Source organism: Xenopus tropicalis, chromosome 2, assembly GCF_000004195.4.
Source record: "Xenopus tropicalis strain Nigerian chromosome 2, UCB_Xtro_10.0, whole genome shotgun sequence".
Classification (NCBI taxonomy): domain Eukaryota; kingdom Metazoa; phylum Chordata; class Amphibia; order Anura; family Pipidae; genus Xenopus; species Xenopus tropicalis.
Genome location: NC_030678.2, coordinates 160,365,007 through 160,385,888, shown reverse-complemented (window position 1 = coordinate 160,385,888; position 20,882 = coordinate 160,365,007). Strand labels below are relative to the sequence as shown.

The 20,882-nt window shown below is 39.9% G+C and overlaps 1 protein-coding gene across 1 annotated transcript in view; it reads right to left on the bottom strand.

Moving 5' to 3' along the window:
- gucy1a2 (guanylate cyclase 1, soluble, alpha 2) overlaps positions 1-20,882 on the bottom strand; it is a 126,129-nt gene that overhangs the window by 85,398 nt on the left and 19,849 nt on the right. The window contains 3 exon segments of the mRNA NM_001126907.1: positions 277-1,001; positions 7,925-8,046; positions 20,448-20,509. Of these exon segments, the coding sequence (NP_001120379.1) occupies positions 277-1,001; positions 7,925-8,046; positions 20,448-20,509 (909 nt within the window).

Here is a 20,882-nt window from a genome sequence, read left to right as displayed (position 1 = left end):
TTTGTTCTACCAATGGGGACCAGAGCACAAAAAGTCCACAGACTCCGAAGTTCAAAGTATCAGGTACCATGCCATTATACGGCCGCATACAATGCCTTGAATATTGATCTTCTCAAAGTAAATTGTATGCACACATCCTGTATAAAGGCCTGTCCACCAACCTGTCCTTGAGCCATCCAATTTTATTTCATTTCTTGAAATACAAATCCTTTACATTATGTACAATTTATTTTACCACATGTACTTTTAGAAGGTTAAAGAATATAAGCCCCTTACCTTGTCTTTATTTTCAAAGGTGGGTGCATCTGGTTTATTCCGTATGACAAAGGGGGTGGACAGCCTCAAGAGGACCTGTTCAAACGTGCAGCTGATTTTTGGAGACACTATTTCGAAACTGTCATGAAACTGCATCGTTTTGTGGACCTCACATTTTATCAGCTTCCTGAGTCCTTCTCCGAGCTGCAGAATCAGCATGTTTGGATCAAACATCAAATGGAAAGGAAAAGCTCTGCAGAAAGTGCTAATACTTATCCTCAAATCTGATGGGATGTGGGATGATTGCAGTAGAGGTGCTTTCATGAGATTTGCATTATCACATTCTTTAATTTTAAAAGTAAGACAGTTAAAGTTACCCGGTCTTATGATATCGGGGCAAGGTTTTTCATTCACATTGTTCACTTGTTCCACCTCAACCTTTAACTGGTAGATTTTCTTTCCTGCTGCCTTTATCAAACCCTTCATGGCAAACCCAACAATATGATGAAGATGGAAGCAGCTAAGTAGTAGGGTCCCGTCGGCAAGCTCCTTGCATAGGAAAGATGGAGATTCAAGAGTCACCTGTCTTCCAATTGAAGTCCTAATGTGTTCCAATAAAGCATCGAACCCATTGAAAAAGTCATGTAGTGTACCTCCCACTGCTCGGAGGACCCTTTCATTCTCCTCAAAGCAGATACTGAAGAATTCTTCACCAAATCTCTCTTGCAGTTCTTCAAACTTTATACCTGCAAGCAAAATGAGTTTCTTAGTAGCATTATCATTCTCGCCAATTGATACATGTCAGGAAACAGTCATAGAGTTCAACCGTTTTTATGAACCTTTAAAGTGACACTGACACTAAAAAAAACTACTCATCAAAATATTAATGTGCATTGAAAGTTACCCACAGGCCATGCTGATTGTTTTTCACTGATAGGCTTTTATAAGCACATGTATGGAATCAGTTGTCCGGAAACCCATTATCCAGAAAGCTCTGAATTACGGGAAGACTGTCTCCCATAGACTCCATTTTAATCAAATAATTTAAATTTTTATAAATGATTTCCTTTTTCTCTGTAATACTTGGTCCCAACTTAGATACAATTAATCCATATTGGAGGAAAAACAAGCCCATTTGCTTTATTTAATGTCCAAATTACTGAAAAATCCCTTATCTGGAAAACCCCAGGTCCCAAGCATTCTGGATAACAGATCCCATACCTGTAATTGTTACATGAAATTCCTCATCCTGACAGTTACAGCTTCTAATGCTAACAGATTATGGCTGCACAAATATGGCAGCCCCTTTGTAGAGAAAATAGAGTAAAAAATGGCAATTAGGCTGTTTAATATTGATTTTTGGATGGGATTGCAATTAATGTATGCTCCATTTAAAGGAGAACTAAACCCTAAAGATAAATATGGCTAGAAATTGGTCATATTTTATATACTAAACTTACTGCACTGGCTTAAAGTTTCAGCATCTCTATAGTAGTAAGGATCTAGGTCTTTACAGTTGTCACTGGAGCTCTCCATCCTGGATTCTGTTAGAACATTCTGGGACACTGCACATGCTCAGTGCGCTCTGAGCAGCAGTCGCAAATCATCAAGCAGAAAATGAGGCTGGCCTGTCATATAAGCTGCTGTTACAGGGCTGATCATTAAATTCTGATGCTAATTGCACTGGTTTCAGAGATGCCATGTTGGAATTATCTGTATTAATTACAAATCAGCCTTATAATCACCCTGATAACTTTAAGAGCAAAATATACATTTTTTGAAACCAGAATTCTGCTATTTTTATAATTAAGTTCTCTACCCAAGCAATACCGCACCCAGTGCCCCCTGTTTTGGCACAGTAGAAGTTGGGGTGGCATTGCCAGGAAGGCTAGAAGTGCCACTGACTAGTTCAGCCCTTTATAAAGCTGCCCAAAAATTCTACACTGAAACACGCGACTATTTGTATTTCCAGCAATAAAAGAATTTAATGCAGACAACCAAAGCTTTCCTATTCACAAAACCAATGATTGACATAGCCCTGGCTAAAACACATATGCTAGGGCGGGTACTCTACCCTCATAGTGTCGTATGTCAGACCTGTTTGTCTCCTCAATGCTGATAATGAACAATCTGTCTAACTTCCTGATGGATATAAATAGAATGGCACACTTTAGTATATCAGGAAATCTACTGCTGCGAGGCAAATTGCTTTACTCCCTCACAGAAGATTAGACGTCAGAGATTCACATTTATTCATTCCTTCCCCAGTGCTAGTGGGTACTAGGAACAGTGTTTAGCTATTCGTATGTCAAAAGCTGTCCCTCTTCCGCCCCCTCGGACAGTATTCTATGATGGCATTGTTTCAGAGTCCCACAAATATGTCTCATTTGACTAGGGTTAGATTAAAGTGTTCTGGTTTTGGTTGTTTCATATTTTTATGTAGCCCAAAAACTTACTAAAACATGTCCCAAAAGACTAACATTTATTATAGATGACTGAAAAAACATGCAAAAAAACTGATCCACGTTCATTCTGTATCCTGGCAATATGTTCCTGATAGAAGGGCTCTTTGTATAGATGTTATCAATTATTTACAATGGAAACACTGGAGTTTTCTCTGGAAATGTAGTTATTAATTCAGAGCCGCTGTTCTAAACTGGCAGAAAGGGTAACTACTATTTTTTATTTAATTTTTTGGAGTGCTTATTGGTCATTTTTTCATTGATTTTACCTCCACGTGTGGAGTTAATGGAGTGCTCATTGACCATTTTTTAGTGATCTCACTGGGATTAATGGAGTGCTCTTTGGCCATTTCTACAGTGATTATATTGGCACAGTTGGATCTCTGCCCAGGGCCAAGTAATTATATGTCATTATAAACTCGGTATCAGAGTATCTCTGTAAGGGAGGAGAGGTTTTAATGTTATTTGTAGCCCAGCTGGTTTTCTTGATAATAAGCCCAAGGGTGGGCTACAGGTTTGTTGTGTGCAATGTGTGGGTTCCACCAATAGATGGCAGCAGAGGGTTTTGGTACTTGGGATGTAAATACTGAAAGTCACCAACAGAGGGAGTTAGTGAGAAGGGGTTCCTGACAGCAAGGAGGGATGAGCCCCAAAAAGGTATAAAAGGATAGATAGATCAGGGTATGGCTAATGGGAAACAACTGCAGCAGCAAGTAGGGGGCATTAGGACATCAGAGGCAACTGGGAACAGCAAGCAAGAAGGAAGACACTACAATACTGTTAGTGTAGCTAGTATATGGTTAGTTTTGTAATAGCTCATCTTAGGAAGTTAGGTAGGGGCTGTTAGTAAGGAAGAGAAAAAAGAGGAGGTACCTTGGCAGGCAACCCGCAAGTTAAGGCCCAAGTGTGTAGTTCAAGGTATAGTAAGGACCCTGGTGTGCTTTCTGCTGATCCCCAAGAGGTTGCTTAGAGGGACCTAAGAAGCACCTGGCAAGGCTGGTACCACTGGGTTAAGCTCTGTGATAGGGGGTGTGTGAGTCCCCCAAGAAAAGATACTGGAGGCTGAAGGTGGAAAGCGGTAAAGGAACAGAGGGAAGGGCAGAGTGCTAGTGATTACTTGAGACTAACTGTGTGTGTGGAGATTAACGTCTGCTTGGTGGGATTTAACGTCTGCTGCTCTGTGTATGACGGACTTGTTGTGCCTGTCTTGGATGGAAAAATTGCAAGTTGGGCCCATATTCTACTTGAAATATTTGCTGTAGATAGATTTTCCTATAAGATAAAGTAAAACTCTCCAGTCTGTGACACAACTTTCCAAAATGACATGAATAAACTTGGTGGAGGTCACTTGGTGGAAGAACAATATCTGTGTGTTCGGCATTTTATGTATTTAATTTGTATATACAGCAACACAGTTTGAGATCAGGAGGGAATTATGCACAACTGTGTTCATTTTAAATTATCACATAAGAAATGCACCATTTAATACAAGTACTACAGATCTCGATTTTGTGCTGTAAACATTACCTTCTGTATGGATAAAGCCCTACTGCTCATCCGCCCCAGAAGCCTTAATTAATGTGGCTCTTGTTATGGAAGTGCTGAGCAATTGGGTAATTGGTCGAAAACACAATTTTACAATATTATACAGCCATAATATTTATGCCATATATAGCCAGGTGATGGTAGTAGAAGAAAATATATGTATAATATATATGTATATGTATTTCTCACAATTAAAAGTATGTTGTCCACATTTGCACCATATAACATTCTCTGTACCCACGTGCAGTAGCCCATTAAGCCCAACCGTAAAGTTCTTATATAATACCCTCTTATGTGTCTTAAACTAGTATTTGTCAATACTGAGAAGCATCTGCATGGTTGGTTTTTTTAATGGTTTTTTTTTTGTTCTTTTTCTTATATATTATGGAGTGAGGAACCCAAATATATATATATGTGTGTATACATGTGGTCAACTGGTCTGAGGTTTCAAACCCTGTACTAGGATATGTATATATTGATAGTTGATTTCGTGGGAGAGTGATCTCTTACTGTGAAAATCTGATTGACCTATGAAGCTTACTTATTTTTTAAATTTAAAAATAGTGAAAACAATTGAGCAAGAGTGCCTTGGTATCAGGTGGAGGTAAATTAGTTGAGGAAACTCAGGAAAAAGCAAAGATTTAAAAATAGTTTTCCTTTTTGTTTGAGAAGACCCATTTCTAATACAGGTATGGGATCCGTTATCCGTAAACCTGTTAGCCAGAAAGTTCCGAATTACCGAAAGGCTGCCTCCCATAGACTCCATTATAAGCAAATAATTCTAATTTTTGAAAATGATTTCCTTTATCTGTAATAATAAAACAGAACTTTGTACTTGATCCCAACTAAGATATATTTACCCCTTTTTGGGGGCAGAACAGTCCTATTGGGTTTATTTAATGGTTAAATGATTCCCTTTTCTCTGTAATAATAAAACAGTACCTGTACTTGATCCCAACTAAGATATAATTACCCCTTATTGGGGGCAGAACAGCCCTATTGGGTTTATTTAATGGTTAAATGATTCCCTTTTCTCTGTAATAATAAAACAGTACCTGTACTTGATCCCAACTAAGATATAATTACCCCTTATTGGGGCAGAACAGCCCTATTGGGTTTATTTCATGGTTAAATGATTCCCTTTTCTCTGTAATAATAAAACAGTACCTGTACTTGATCCCAACTAAGATATAATTACCCCTTATTGGGGGCAGAACAGCCCTATTGGGTTTATTTAATGGTTAAATGATTCCCTTTTCTCTGTAATAATAAAACAGTACCTGTACTTGATCCCAACTAAGATATAATTACCCCTTATTGGGGGCAGAACAGCCCTATTGGGTTTATTTAATGGTTAAATGATTCCCTTTTCTCTGTAATAATAAAACAGTACCTGTACTTGATCCCAACTAAGATATAATTACCCCTTATTGGGGGCAGAACAGCCCTATTGGGTTTATTTAATGGTTAAATGATTCCCTTTTCTCTGCAATAATAAAACAGTACCTGTACTTGATCCCAACTAAGATATAATTACCCCTTATTGGGGGCAGAACAGTCCTATTGGGTTTATTTCATGGTTAAATGATTCCCTTTTCTCTGTAATAATAAAACAGTACCTGTACTTGATCCCAACTAAGATATAATTACCCCTTATTGGGGGCAGAACAGCCCTATTGGGTTTATTTAATGGTTAAATGATTCCCTTTTCTCTGTAATAATAAAACAGTACCTGTACTTGATCCAAACTAAGATATAATTACCCCTTATTGGGGCAGAACAGCCCTATTGGGTTTATTTAATGGTTAAATGATTCCCTTTTCTCTGTAATAATAAAACAGTACCTGCACTTGATCCCAACTAAGATATAATTACCCCTTATTGGGGGCAGAACAGCCCTATTGGGTTTATTTAATGGTTAAATGATTCCCTTTTCTCTGTAATAATAAAACAGTACCTGTACTTGATCCCAACTAAGATATAATTACCCCTTATTGGGGGCAGAACAGCCCTATTGGGTTTATTTCATGGTTAAATGATTCCCTTTTCTCTGTAATAATAAAACAGTACATGTACTTGATCCCAACTAAGATATAATTACCCCTTATTGGGGGCAGAACAGTCCTATTGGGTTCATTTCATGGTTAAATGATTCCCTTTTCTCTGTAATAATAAAACAGTACCTGTACTTGATCCCAACTAAGATATAATTACCCCTTATTGGGGGCAGAACAGCCCTATTGGGTTTATTTAACATGAAATAAACCCAATAGGGCTGTTCTGCCCCCAATAAGGGGTAATTATATCTTAGTTGGGATCAAGTGCAAAGCACTGTTTTAATATTACAGAGAAATTCATTAAAAAAAAATTCATTAAAAATGAATTTGCTTTTTGGGGGCGTGGCTTGGCGCTGCATGTGAACGGACACGCACTGAGATAGCTCCGTGTCCCGGTTCTCATAATCCTGCAGATAACCTCACTAAAACCAAACAGAACAGATCCCTGGGAGTAGAGCCCAGAGCATTAATGGGGCAAAACAAAGCTCAAAAGAGGGCCTCAGAAGCCGCATCGAGACTCGAGAAGTTTGCCCGCGAAACGCGGTCCAGCCAAGATGGCGACGAGGATACCACAGCACAGCCCTTACCCCAAACACAACCAAGAGGGGAACCCAGCACCCCGCATGGAGATTCACGAGCCTATGCAGTAACCCCGCCGGAGGAACCCACACTCTCCGACCTTCTAACAGAAATCCGAGCCTCCAAGGAATCCTGTACCTCCCTCATATGCTCCAAAACAGATGAGATAAAGGTTGAGCTCTCCATAATAAAGCAGGACTTCCAGAAACTGCGAGAGAGAACCTCGCTCCTGGAACGGAGGGTCAGCTCCATTGAGGATATTTGCAATCCCGTGCCTGATCGCATGCAACAGCTGAATCAATCTATCACCACAAGCGCAGCCAAGTCCAACGACCTTGAGAATAGGCTGCGCCGCAACAACCTACGCTTTCTCGGCTTCCCAGAGCGATCGGAAGGCAACTCTCCTGAAAGCTTTATAGAGACCAGGTTGGTGGAGCAATTCGGCAGGGATTCCTTCCCCACAGCGTGATGAAATGAATTTGCTAATAATACAGTCTGCGGGAGATGGTATTCCCATATTTCAGAACTTTCTGGATAGCTGGTTTATGGATAACAGATCCCATACCTGTAAATATTATATATCTGTATGTATACAATTAATAGTAAATCAATTCTTTGAGTTATGTGTTAACTTTATTTTTCCATACCACATCAATATGCATTCATCAGAAAAGAATTGACTGCTTCTATTTAATAACCATACACAGACCATGGTGTGAAGTTACCATGGTAACCTCACAGATAGGAATGGCTTCTGTCAAGGCCTGCATTAAAACCTTCTTGGATACTTTATATTCCAATGAGGCACATCTATCAACACAACCATCACAATGCAAACAAAAAAGAAAAAAAAAATCAACTACATGAGCAAGAGAAATTTGGAGAAAAAGTGAAAATGTGATCAATGGGGTGCAGGCCACCTCATCCTATTTAATTCAGTATGGGAATACGCATTGAATTTTATAGTCAATATAAAGTAATACTACCTATAACCTATTATTATTACAAAATGTAAGTGATACTGACCGAGCATGTTAGCCGTACACTGAAGAATTCCTGAGATATCCTCAGCATCTTCCTTCCCAGAGTTTTCTGCATAAGCGCATCGGACTGAAGCATTGTGCAAGTTCCTCTCAGCATCCCTGCAACTTCACAAGAAACATTCATTGAATATAAACATCCAGCTACTTTGCAGTTCTTTTTAACATTACCTTCTGTATTTCATGAAATCATTAGCAAATCTCCAATTAGCACATCATTACAAACAGTACTAGTGTACGGCACCAAGAGAACCATCAGCTTACATCACTAGCAGTCATTTAGTGCATCATTAAATGTGCTGCATATTTAAAAGAGGCAATGTGCACATTATTTTGGAAATTGTACTTCCCAAGGATATTGGAAATGATTTAATAAGAACAGACTGCTGCTTTTCCTTCAATGTTTTTTAAGTGGGGCAGTTTATTTTTCACTGTTACTGTTACACAATATTTATCTGGAGTAAGTAATGCTGGCTGGACACAGTGGATGATAAACAGACATGTAGGATTGCCATTAAAACACCTGCCAGGGCCAGTATAACAAATGTACCAGCAATGTACTTTCTGGAGAATCTGTAATACCCCTTAGTTGCCCCCGCCAACATAAGGCTAGATCTGTCCCAATGTTACCTCTTTTCTCTGTAAATAATTGTAGCGGGCTCTCTTGTAATGTTATTGGCACATCCCACATTCCATCACCCCTTTACAACATTGTCCCAACCCTTTACGTCATTGTTCCACCCATTCATGTAACCCCCCCCTCCACCCCCTAGCTCATTGATTCCCAATCAGTGGCTCATGAGCAACATGTTGCTCCCCAACCCCTTGGGTGTTGCTCTCAGTGCCCCCAAACCAGGGAGTTATTTTTTAATTCCTGACTTGGGGGCAAGTTCTGGTTGAATAAAAACAAGACTTACTACCAAATAAAGCCCCCTGTAAGCTGATAGGGTGCATAGAGGCTGCCTAATAGCCAATCACAGCCCTTATTTGGCACCTTCATGAATTTTTATGATGCTTGTGTTGCTCCCCAAGTCTTTTTACATTTGACTGAGGCTCAAGAGTACGAAAGGTTGGGGACCCCTGCCCTAGCTGGTAAGAAAGTATTCAAATGGTGGCAACCCTACAGACATGACAACAATTTTAGAAGGAAAACCCAATCTCCAGATAATTTTACCTGCAATTAACAAGGCCTAAAGCCCACGCAAAATCACTTCAGACACAAAAAGCCGTGGCCAGAGCTAGGAGCAGTCGCACTTTATTAAAGGAGCATTTACCTAGGGCCCAAAAAGACAGGGGGCTGCCACCAGACCATTTGCTGCAGCTTTTGATTGAAAGGTCCCTTAGAAATGGCAGACCACTCATGTTAAGCATCTTAATATAACTATAAAAATAACTTGTTTTTATCTTGTGGGGTCCCATATAGAGGTGGAAAGTGAGGTTCTGCTTGTTTGTTTTCCAGAAATAAGCATAAAATAGCATTGCTTCGGTTTTTGCGTGCCTCATTATATTCAAGTTCACCCAAGTGAGGGCAGTTCACATTTCTTAGGGTGGCTGCAGGTGCCCGTAAATTACATCTTTAGGGTCCAGCAGTATTTTACTTGGCCCTGACTGGATGCTCATTTGGTTGGTGGCCATGGGCATAACTGCGTGTGGCCAAAGCACTTCCCAGAATAAGTCCAGCTAAGCTGGAATCTCTGTGAAACTGTAGAAGCAGTCTAAGGCTAATTTAAAGTTATACTATGAAACAATATATGAAAATGTCAGCATTACTGATAAAGACTAGGTTTAACTTTTATTTCTATAGGAATATGCCTCCTAGTAACCCCAGCCTAGTGACCCATGCAATTACAACGAGAACTGGGAGATACAGGTGTTAGGGCTGAGCTGGGATCCTTCCATAGACTACAAATGAATACAGAATTCCAACCTGTCTCATAACTACTCTGCCACAATATGACTGATGCACTCCTCACACAAGAACCTACATTTTCAGCAGCAGTACTGCATGGGGTGGCCTGGGGGGGGTCACATTTCTATAAAAAAATACATTGTGCCCAGTTTGTTTGTTAGTAAAACTGCCACATTCCTATCAGTTTCCCAGGATCGTATCAGTATGGCTTTATTATAACTGAAAGGAAGACAAATTTACGCTCTGTGCCCATTTATTGAATTTTGTACATTGCCCAACTCTAATTTATTCTGTCAGCTTCATGGTCCCAGCTGCGCGCTCGCCGTTATCTATAGATGCTCCAGGAAAACTTGAATGTACACTGTAGACTTTGGAGAGGTTTGTGCCATTTGTTCCGTCAATAACAGGAATTGCTGCCTTGGAAACAATGTACCTGTTTATATTCCACCATTACACGTGTTAATACATCCAGTAATCTGTGGTCGACAGCAGCGGGGATCTGTTATCTTTGGCTGTCCCGCTGTGGCTCAAATACATCACCCAGAGATTTAGTTCAGCAGCAGCTCAAGATCTGATCACAATCGGCAGAATTAGCATCCCAGTTATATGCTGGCAGCAGGCTCCCTGGCAACGCTGGCAAATGTTGTTTAACAGTTACTTTATATAGGAAACCAAAGGAGACTATTTCATAAGAAAATGTGTAGGAATCAGGAAAAATGTGTTTCATGGTCTGGTAGATCTGAAAGTTACAGCTGCTCTGCTAGGGGCATATACCTAGAGATATTATACTATCCCACTCATAAAAAGAAAGGCTTGGGCAATGCAGACATACCGTACCAGCCAGCCATGCCAATTCAAATTGGCACGGGGTGGGATTTATACTTACAGTATATTCCAGAACATTTGTTCCAGTTGGAATGAATATCTGTGTGGTCAGTCCCCTATGGAGGGATTCTGAGCCTCATATATACGTAACTTTAGATTTGGATATAACAATAAAGGCAGGGATGTTGTAATACCATACCACTGTGCCATTTTAGTTTGCTATGAATTGTCTGTATATATAAACACTGAAAAAGTAAAAATATCAATTAAAAAAAAAGGACATATGTGCCTCACAGTGCCGGGCCAAGCTACGCGACAAGGCCAGCCACCTTGGTACCCCGGTGAGCGGATGGTGACATGGGGGGAAGATAAACATGTGGGCGGAGGGGGGTACAAGGGCCCTGACTAGGGGTAGGCAACAGAAGAGGTATGTGCCTAGCACCCCCACTGATGTACCCTAGGCACGTGCCTCTTCTGCCCACCCCTAGTTCTGACCTTAAAATGACTGCATATAGTAACAAGAGGAACACTTGGCAATAAAATAACTTTATTATGATCAATAATGCTCAGCAAGATGATTCTATCTGAGTTCGGGTGAGAAAAAATAGAGCTGGTGTGGAATGAAGTAACGCATGAGAAGAAGGGAAAATAAATACTTAAGTGCTAGGAGTATTAATATACAGTTATGATAATGTCCCTGCCCAGAGAAGCTTACAAAGTTATAAAGGTAAAACTAAACTAAAGGCTCATTGATGAAGAGAGTGCAATGTGAAAAGTGTAAGATTTGGACGCAAATCAGTATGGTTTTTGCCCACAATGCAGTGTTGCTTCCCAGAATTCTACCATAACAGAGAGTGATCCAATATAGCAACTTACGGGTGATCGCGCACAAGTGATGGTGCATACAGGTTTTCATTTGTGGTAGAATGGCGTCACTTCCAGCGTGCTGCGACAAAGTGTTTCAGGGCAAGCCATTTTCTGCTACTGGCACAATTACAGAATAACAGACAGAATTGCAGCCAGGTCCCTGCTGAAGGGAATTCCTTTATGTCAGTGTGTGCATTTGTGCAGAATTCTTTAGAGCAGGATGAAGTGGGGGCACTGTCACTCACCATCATTTGTAAAGGAGCACGTGTGGACACTCATATTATAACATTATATTCAATCTCAATTGTGCGCTTAACACTTTGCGCTCGCATTCCTATAAAAGCCTTCTTTTCTATTAAATGAAACAGTGTACATGTAGGTATACTCAAATTTAAACAATCTAGCAAATATAATAATAATAATTCAGGTGTGGGATCCATTATCTGGAAATCCAGAAAGCTCCAAATTACAGGAAGGCTGTCTCCCATAGAATCCACTTTAATCAAATAATTCAGATTTTTAAAAATGATTTACTTCTCCTCTATAATAATAAAACAGTATCTTGTACTCCCACAATACTCCCTATATTTTTAGAGAGTTATTCTACAGGAAGACTGCCCAAATGTCCATGTGGCTGTAGCGCCAACTATTTAACATTTGTTTTGTTATTAATAATTTAAGGCTCGTTTACAAATAGAAACAGAAACAGACACAAATTGGCATGTTCTTTTTCTCATAATCAGTGTTTTTGCCAAAATACCTACAAAATGACAGAATACCAATGTCAGGATCAGCCAGGATTCGAACACCACTTGGGGTGTTCCTGACGGCATGCATTTGCCTCTATAGCCACTGGAGGCATTTTGGGCATTGTCTGTTTCTTCTCTTGTCTCCTACTTTCTGTCTGCTCCCTTTCCTCCGCCCACCTCATTAACCTCATGTGTTTCCCATCTCCTAATCTTCACCCTTTATAAGCCTTTCCCTGACCATTGCCCCTTGCTTGGTCATTAATTGTTTCTCGTGACCCTGCCTCCGTGTTCCCTGTTCCTGTGTCTATTCTTGTTCTCGCTGGTTCCAAGCTCCAGTTCTGTGTCCTGATCCTGCTTTCTGCCTTGATTTCCCGGTTTTGACCTTGGCCTGTCCTTGACTTCGCTTGACTGCCGCTTGCCCTGACCTTTTGCCTGTTTGGATTCTGCCTCTGCCCGCCGTGGTATTTATGCAGTGTGTATTTCCATTGTGTGCACTGTTACGTCACTAGTTATTAAAGTTCTTCATTTTCATCATGGCCTCTGACACCAGTTCTGTGATCTATGGTTACATTCCGGGTTACCCAGTCTTCAGGCTCCCACCTTCCTGGTACTCCATGGTGTCTCCTCAGGGAGATCGTGACAACCAGTATCAATGTGCACAAATGGTATCAATAACATCATTAATTTGTGACACACTATGTGCAAGTCAGTTGTATGTGCAGGCATGACCAGGGCCAGAACTAGGGGTAGGCAGAATCAAAATTTGCCAATGGAGCAACGGTGGTGGGGGGGGGGGCACTAGGCATATACCCATTATGTCACCTACAACTAGTCTGGGCCCTTGTCCAATCACCTGCCTTGTCAGCCCACTTGTCGTGTACATTCCCTTCTATTTTGTTGTTACTGCGCATTTATAGGTGGGGACATGGTGGCCAGCTAGGTTGCCTAGGATGACAGGCTGCCTTGGCCTGGTGCTGGACACACCACACTAAGTGAGCCTTGGATACCATGGTTCGATCTGTATTGATTCTTTTGAGTTAGGCAGGCACTCCGGAGTTCCAATAAAGTTGAATTACAGCTCAAGTATAAAGTAAAAATATAGTAATGTTATTGATAAGTACATATATATGCTAAGAAGCCTTACGCGTTTTGTACCTTGCTCGGTACTTAATCATAGGCTGGAAAAATTCCTGTAGACACAGGATATTTAAGGACAAATTAACCAATCAGATGGAGACAGTATTGACCAATCATAAAGAATTTACAATTAAGGTCAGGATTAACAACCAGTAAAAGAAAAAAAAACAATGTAATTAGATTACAGAACTAATCTAATTACATTGTTTTTTTAATCAATAAAATTACTATATTTTTACTTTATACTTGAAGTGTAATTCAACTTTATTGAAACTCCAGAGTGCCTGCCTAACTCAGAAGAATCCTTTCCTATATGGCTTCCCAATGCTGAGGGTCTGGGGCATGAGCACCTGGGCCATCCATCCACTGTGGGTAAGCAATTCTCTACATTGAAAAGCTTAGTAACTATATACCTCCTGTGATTTCCATCTGTTTTGATCCCCAATTATATAAAAAAAACTACAGCTGGGCAGCCACTGGCAGCCACAACAGCTCCAATAAATTCTAAGACTACCTTCAGGCAGAGAATAGTCTGCGCTTACTGAAATTGACATGAGCTTCACACTTGCCGGCCTGTGCCAACAATGTTGGGAAAAGATAACTTGTGATCACAAATGACAGCTTTTTAATAAAAAAAATATATCCTTTAGGTACATTTGTTCTGATAGAAAGTAAAACATTGGTTATGTTGAGCTCTTACAGCTGAGCTCCCCAGCTGAGGGGTCTGCCATTTCTGGGAAATGCTATAGTCAGAAGTTGAAGAGGGGCCTGGATGAGTTCTTGAACAAGCATAGTATCCAAGGCTATTGCGATACTAATATCTACAGTTAGTATTAATGTTTGTATATATAGTTTATGTATGTGAGTGTATAGATAGGTCAGTATAGGTTTGTGGGTGCTGGGTTCACTTGGAAGGGTTGAACTTGATGGACTTTGGTCTTTTTTCAACCCTATGTAACTATGTTATAGAAGATGAAAGGTCTGATGGTTAGCCCTGAGTCTTTTGCCCATTTAATTAAATGGCCCTAAGCAGAGGTATGTAGCTACTCCCTCCACTGTGATGTAGGTTTGGGCATACATTTGCCATTAAAACACCCTTTATTTTGAAAAGTATGACCTTGCTGGAGCCAGGGAATGGGCCCTGACTAGTCAGTTTGGTGTGAATGTTAGCTGGCAGTGCTACTTTTATATATGGTCAAGTACCAATACACTGTATTTTAGTTGTCTACGTACAGATATTCTCTGTGGAGGCCATGGAGAAAATGTATTAAACAGTCAACTCTTGGTTTTAGCCATTAATGCCTCAAAGGGCATGGCACTATAAAATATCTAAATTATCTGCTTTCGTCCATGAAGACACAGGCAATAATAATATATCATCTCTATAGTGTAAGTTTCTCGGCAACTGCGTTTTTTTTTTCCTGCTCTTATTCTTTTTAACTGGCTACTGGAAGCAATTTAGCCTGACCTTATCACTCCTTGCTGAGTCCTTGCCATTGCAAATTACAGCCATTGTAGTGAAGGATTCACACCACAGGGTAATACAGTAGCCTGCCAGGACTTCATCAAGTGCCATTTACCTCCTACAGATAGCTAAATATGATACATTGCTCCATAGATGCCAGGAAGACATAATAAGTGAACACAATAATGTGCCTTGGTTTCTGAAGGCAATTGTCATTTTCAGTTTTGTAGAACAAATCTGGTGTGTTGTGAGGCTAAAACCAAGAACTGACTTCGTCAGTGTTGCTATTATTCTTGTGTAACAGGAATATTACAAAATATTTGTAATCAACAATATATGAGCTTCCTTACAACACCCTAAGCCACTGGCAGATACTTCCTATGTTAGTGTATGAGACTCTCGCTGCCTATGGCACAACCAAGTAAGGGGTTGCTGGAAAAAATAGATGTTGGTGCCCGTCTGTGCCATCAGCAGTGTGCTTCCAATCACATAATGAAAAGCCTCTCATGGTGGTGACCAATCATCTTTTTTCGCTCATGTGAACCTGTCCAAAGTCCCCATTTTTCACTGTCCAACTACGGCAATGCAATTGGCCACAGATTTGGCCATGTTCACCAAGGGAAAATAACAGTGGAGAAACATTGTGGATGACATAGGGAAAATTATGTAATAATCATGCGCTTTCCTTTGTTTCCTTAGCCTCTACATTTTACCTATGTGACCAAATGGGTCAGACCCAATAATTTGGTGCCTTTACTAACGATTGTGTGAACATGGGTTTTCCAAGTAACTGGGAAAGGATTGCATTAAGCAGTCTATGTGGTCCCCACCCAACTAGATTTTAAAACCTACCAGACTTTGGGTGGGCATATTGTTATTTTTTATAAGCTACTTGATCTGGAGGAGGCAAGATGGTAACAACACTCACAGGTATATGGTAGGGTTATAAACCCAGACAAAGGATTTCTGCCAGGTTTCCAGAATGTTGAAAACCTGGCAGAAGGTTTTGACCCAGATAGCCTCTTGAAAAACCAGCCTGTCCAAGTCAAAACCAGACAGGTGTCAACCATAGGTATATGGACAACTTAGTAACATAGCAAGAAACAGTGCTTTTATAGCACTATTTTTCTTTCACTAAACCACAAAATAATGAAGCCTTTATTTTTGCAACCTGCTGAAAAGATCCCCATCCACAGACACTTGCTTCCTATTGCAATGTGGCACTGTACCTTGCCTTTGGGAAATAATACAGAGCTGGCAGTGTTTGTGCCTCCCAATAAATCATTTTTGATTCAACAACTCATTTAATTGTACTGTATTTAAACTGCCAATAATGTTACAAAATGAGTTTGCAGATTTATAAAAACATGACATTTGCCAAAATGTTTATTTAGTGTGCATGTAGTGGTGTGGCAAAATGGCCTTAAGTGTGCCATCGGCAGAAATGTCCCTTATTAGAGTAATGGAAGTCTACCTGCTGAAAGGATGTTTAACTGGAGGACAACTACAGGTATAGGACCCATTATCCAGAATGCTCGGGACCAAGGGTATTCCGGATAAGGGGTCTTTCCGTAATTTGGATCTCAATACCTTAAGTCTACTAAAAAATCAATAAAACATTAATTAAACCCAATAGGATTGTTTTGCATCCAATAATGATTAATTATATCTTAGTTGGAATCAATTACAAGGTTCTGTTTTATTTCTACATAGAAAAAGGAAATCAGTTTTAAAATTCTGAATTATTTGATTAAAATGGAGTCTATGGGAGACGGGCATTCCGTAATTCGGAGCTTTCTGGATAACGGGTTTCCGGATAAGGGGTCCGATACCTGTATTGCCAAAGATAGTGGTAGCCCCAATGGTGTGTATATCCAAATGGGAATTTTCAATGTGGAAAACAGGGTCAAGAGACTGCTTTAGTATGATAGGAGGAGCTACAGCCTATTAGATATATCTCAACGATCTGGAAGAATATAGGTCCAAAGTCTAAAGAGGCCATAGAAAAGGGTGAGTCTGGTTTGGAAGCCCAGTGAATGAGGCCTAGTATTAAGGCTAATTGTCTAATGCAGTGTGACTTAGGTCTGTGGAGGTAACTGACAAGGTTCTAACAAGGCTTAATAATGGAGTCAATACCCACTATCATGGGAACCTTGAGTACATAGGCGTAAGGAAGTTGTATGGAAATCCATGAGAGATTAGGGCTAAGAGGTGGAAGTAAAGATAGATTGCAAATTATGTGCCCAGAGAGACATGGTGTGACTTTTATTGAGATATATTGGGTGTTGTGACTGTAGAAGACTGAAGACTTTTGTTAATATTAATTTCTACTGGGATGTTAATTGCCTAAATCATTTGATAACAGGTCTATATTAAGAACCTGACTATTTGCCTAAAGATATGTGCACCATAATTACTCACCACAACTAATGAAGCCAGGAGAAGCTTGGGGTGAAGTGCCAACAGGATTACATGTGCATACATAAGCATTAAGCATGTCCTACACTGGAAATACTTTCTTCTAGCTTTTCTCCAATGTGACAGCAGATGGGCAAGTGGATAAGTGAGACAGGCCAATTCATTTTATTTCTACAAAATCAATGTGAACTTTTTTTACCCATCTTTAAACTTTATTGTGGTAATTTACTGTACTTGCACAGATTTGTCTCTTTTTTATCTGTACTGGGCTTTAGTACTCCCTGCATCTGCCTTCATAAAATGATTAAAGCTCAATATAGTAAGTGAACTGTACTGACATAACCTAATTTTGCAGGTCACAAACTGTATCAGTCGATAGAATTTTCCCATTGATGGCGATTTAATTATTTTTCCAATACATTAAAATAAGACCACTTTTAACCATTGCATGATATCCCAAGTCCAATCAACGATGCCTGTTTTCTATTTTCAATACCCTTCTCCATCCCTCATCAACAGAACTGCGCAACCTCACGCAGTCTCCTCAGAGTTAGTAGAGCCTATCCATAATCAGATTCCCACCTCTGCAAACACAAACTGTCTGCTCATTCCTAAGCCCCTTCTGCCTGCCTTAAAGGAACAGTAACATAAAAAAATTAAAGTGTTTTAAAGTAATTAAAACATAATATGCTGTTGCTCTGCAAAAAACAGGTGTTTTTGCTACAGAAAAGCTACTATATAAATAAGCTGCTGTGTAGCCATGGGGACAGCCATTCAAGCTGGAAAAAAGGAGAAAAGGCACAGGTTACATAGCAGATACCTAGTAAATAAGCCCCATATAATGGGGGTTTATCTGTTATCTGCTAAGTAACCTGTGCCTTTTCTACTTTGAATGGCTGCCCCATGGCTACACAGCAGCTTACTTATATAAACTATAGTAGTCTTTCTGAGGCAAACGCACCAGTTGTAGCAATGCAGGGCAACAGTACATTATATTGTAATTACTTTTATACACTTTCATTTTTTTGGTGTTACTGTTCCTTTAATTCTTCTGATCTTTCTTACCTTACTAACCGATCCTTCATTTTCTCTTATGCCAACAAAACCTCATCTCCAGTTCCACTTAATGTAAGGGAACAGGAAGGCTCTGTACTTGGTCAGCGGTGATTCTTTGGGAGATCTTATCCGTTCATTTGGCTTTAAATAGTATCTGTATGCTGATGATATCCAAATTTATTTTTTGACCCCTTCAGTAACAGATGTACCTGAAACTTAAATCTCTAACTGCCCCCTAGCAATCTCCAATTGGATAAACCAATGCCACCTCATGCTGAACCTAACAAAAAATTAACTAATCATCTTTTAAACTGAGCCTGCTGCTATTCCCCCCTTTACTATATGCATTTATGGCACACTCATTAACCCTGATAACTTGTCATGGTGCCTGTGAGTAGTCGATTAACCCCTCCCTCTCCTTCTCTGACCATATTAGCTCTACTGTCAAAACCTGTCACTTTTTCTTACACAATATTGCCAAAATCTGTCCCTTTCTTTCACAAGCAACAGCCAAGACGCTCATTCATGCTCTGATCCTATCCTGACTAGACTACTGCAACCTGCTTCTAACTTGTCTCCCTAACTCCTATCTCTCCTCCCCCTACAGTCTGTATTAAACACTGCTGCCAGAATTCTCTGTCCCCTCCCCTGCTTAAATCCTTATCATGGATTCCCATAAAAACAAATAAATTATAGCCTTTTCTTATCCCCTTCAAAGCCCTTTATTCCTCTGCACCTCACTACATCTCTTCCCTTGTGTCTCCATAAGTTTCTGGCCAACTCCTTTGCTGCTCTCAGAGCAACCGCACGGTCCCGCTCCCCACTACTACTGCTGGTTTTCCACCTTAAACCTTTCTGCCTTGCTGCTCTTAAATTTTTGCCAACCCTGAATTCCCCTTCAGAAATAAACTCTGACACTATGGGGGGGAATTTACAAAAGTGGAGATAGAGGTTTGTGAATTAGGTGGAAAATCCGACAAATCTGTCTCCACTTTTATTTTGTCTCAGTATCACCACTTTTGTGAATTCCCTCCTATATCTTGCAGCCTAATATAACATGTGATCCATTTTTGGCACTTTATTGCAGTGTCAACCACTTTAACCTGCAGCACTTAATATCCTCCTACCTGTGTCTGTAAGTTACCCACCCACCTAGATTCTAAGCTTCATGAGGAAGGGATCTCCTTCTTCTTGTCTCTTTAACTGCACTCTGTACTTATTTGTATACATTTTTGTATTGACCCCTGTTTGTTCTATTTGTTTATTGTTCTGCTGTACAGTGCTGTGTACATAAGTAGTAATATTTAAATACAAATATACATACATGGAGTGTATGTATATTTTGAATCAGTAAATTTTGTTTCGGACAATAACCCCCCACCCCCACGTTCTCCTTTAGTAATGCTCTCGCTGCCCAGACTAGCTGGTGTTCTATTCCTTATACTAAAGTTGTTTGGGGGTTTGGAATTTCCTGATCTGCAAGAACCCTAACCTGACACTTCTTAACCCAGGCCTGATTGGGCTTGAGGTTAAGAAGGCACTTGGCAGCCAAAGCCCAAACTGCCCCTTCCGATGATGCTAGAGTGTTAGACATCCGTTTAAAGGGAGGTGGACTCTGGACAACACTTTGAGACCCAAAAAAGAACTAAGTAATGAATAACCCAGTCACAGCACACAAATGGCAGGTACTGTGCCCTGCAGTGGGCTTACTTATACTTATCAAGCCATCTATATATGAAACATTTGACTGGACAGCTCAACTAATAAATGACATTCCAAATTCAGAGAGAAGTAGTAAGAGTTAACTGAGCACTAAGCAATTTATAAAATTTAGAAAGTTGGTTACCTGTCTGAAAGATCTGCCATAAGAAGACAAGAATGTGGGTAAGATGGCGCTTATTACTTATAATTGTTATTATACTTATAATTGTTATTATCTAACAACTATGGTCAGCTATAGTTGCATTCCACTTCATGAGGTTTGAAATGTTAAAACAAAAAAGAATCAAAGTTGATCATTTCTCTGCATACAAATGAATGAGTTGTTGCTTTATTATGAAATCATATTTAAATGTGTCCTTACCCAATGACATGGTGTTCATAGCACTGCAGTGTCCTCTGTAACGTCTGTTGAATGGTCTGGGGCTGCAGATTAGATATAAACACAAAAGGCTGTTAATAAGGCCAGGGCTCATTCCTTCCCATAATACCTAGAAATGAATATACGCAAACTGTTCAGTATATACATTAAGGAGCTCACACTGATTTTAACTTTGATAGAGTTTTTAGGACTCCATGCAACTGGCCAATTAATTCACTCAGTTACCAGTATCAAATCTAAAAGATCTTTTGCAAATTAGAAAAAAATGTCCACCCTAAAAAAAATTTTTTTGTATAATGAAAAACTATGTCCTGTATATCGGAGAGATGAAGCAACTGCTCACCAAGTGAATGGCTCAGCATAGGAGGGCAAACTCTACACCTAAAAGACAAGGGACACCCCTTTGAAGATAGCAAT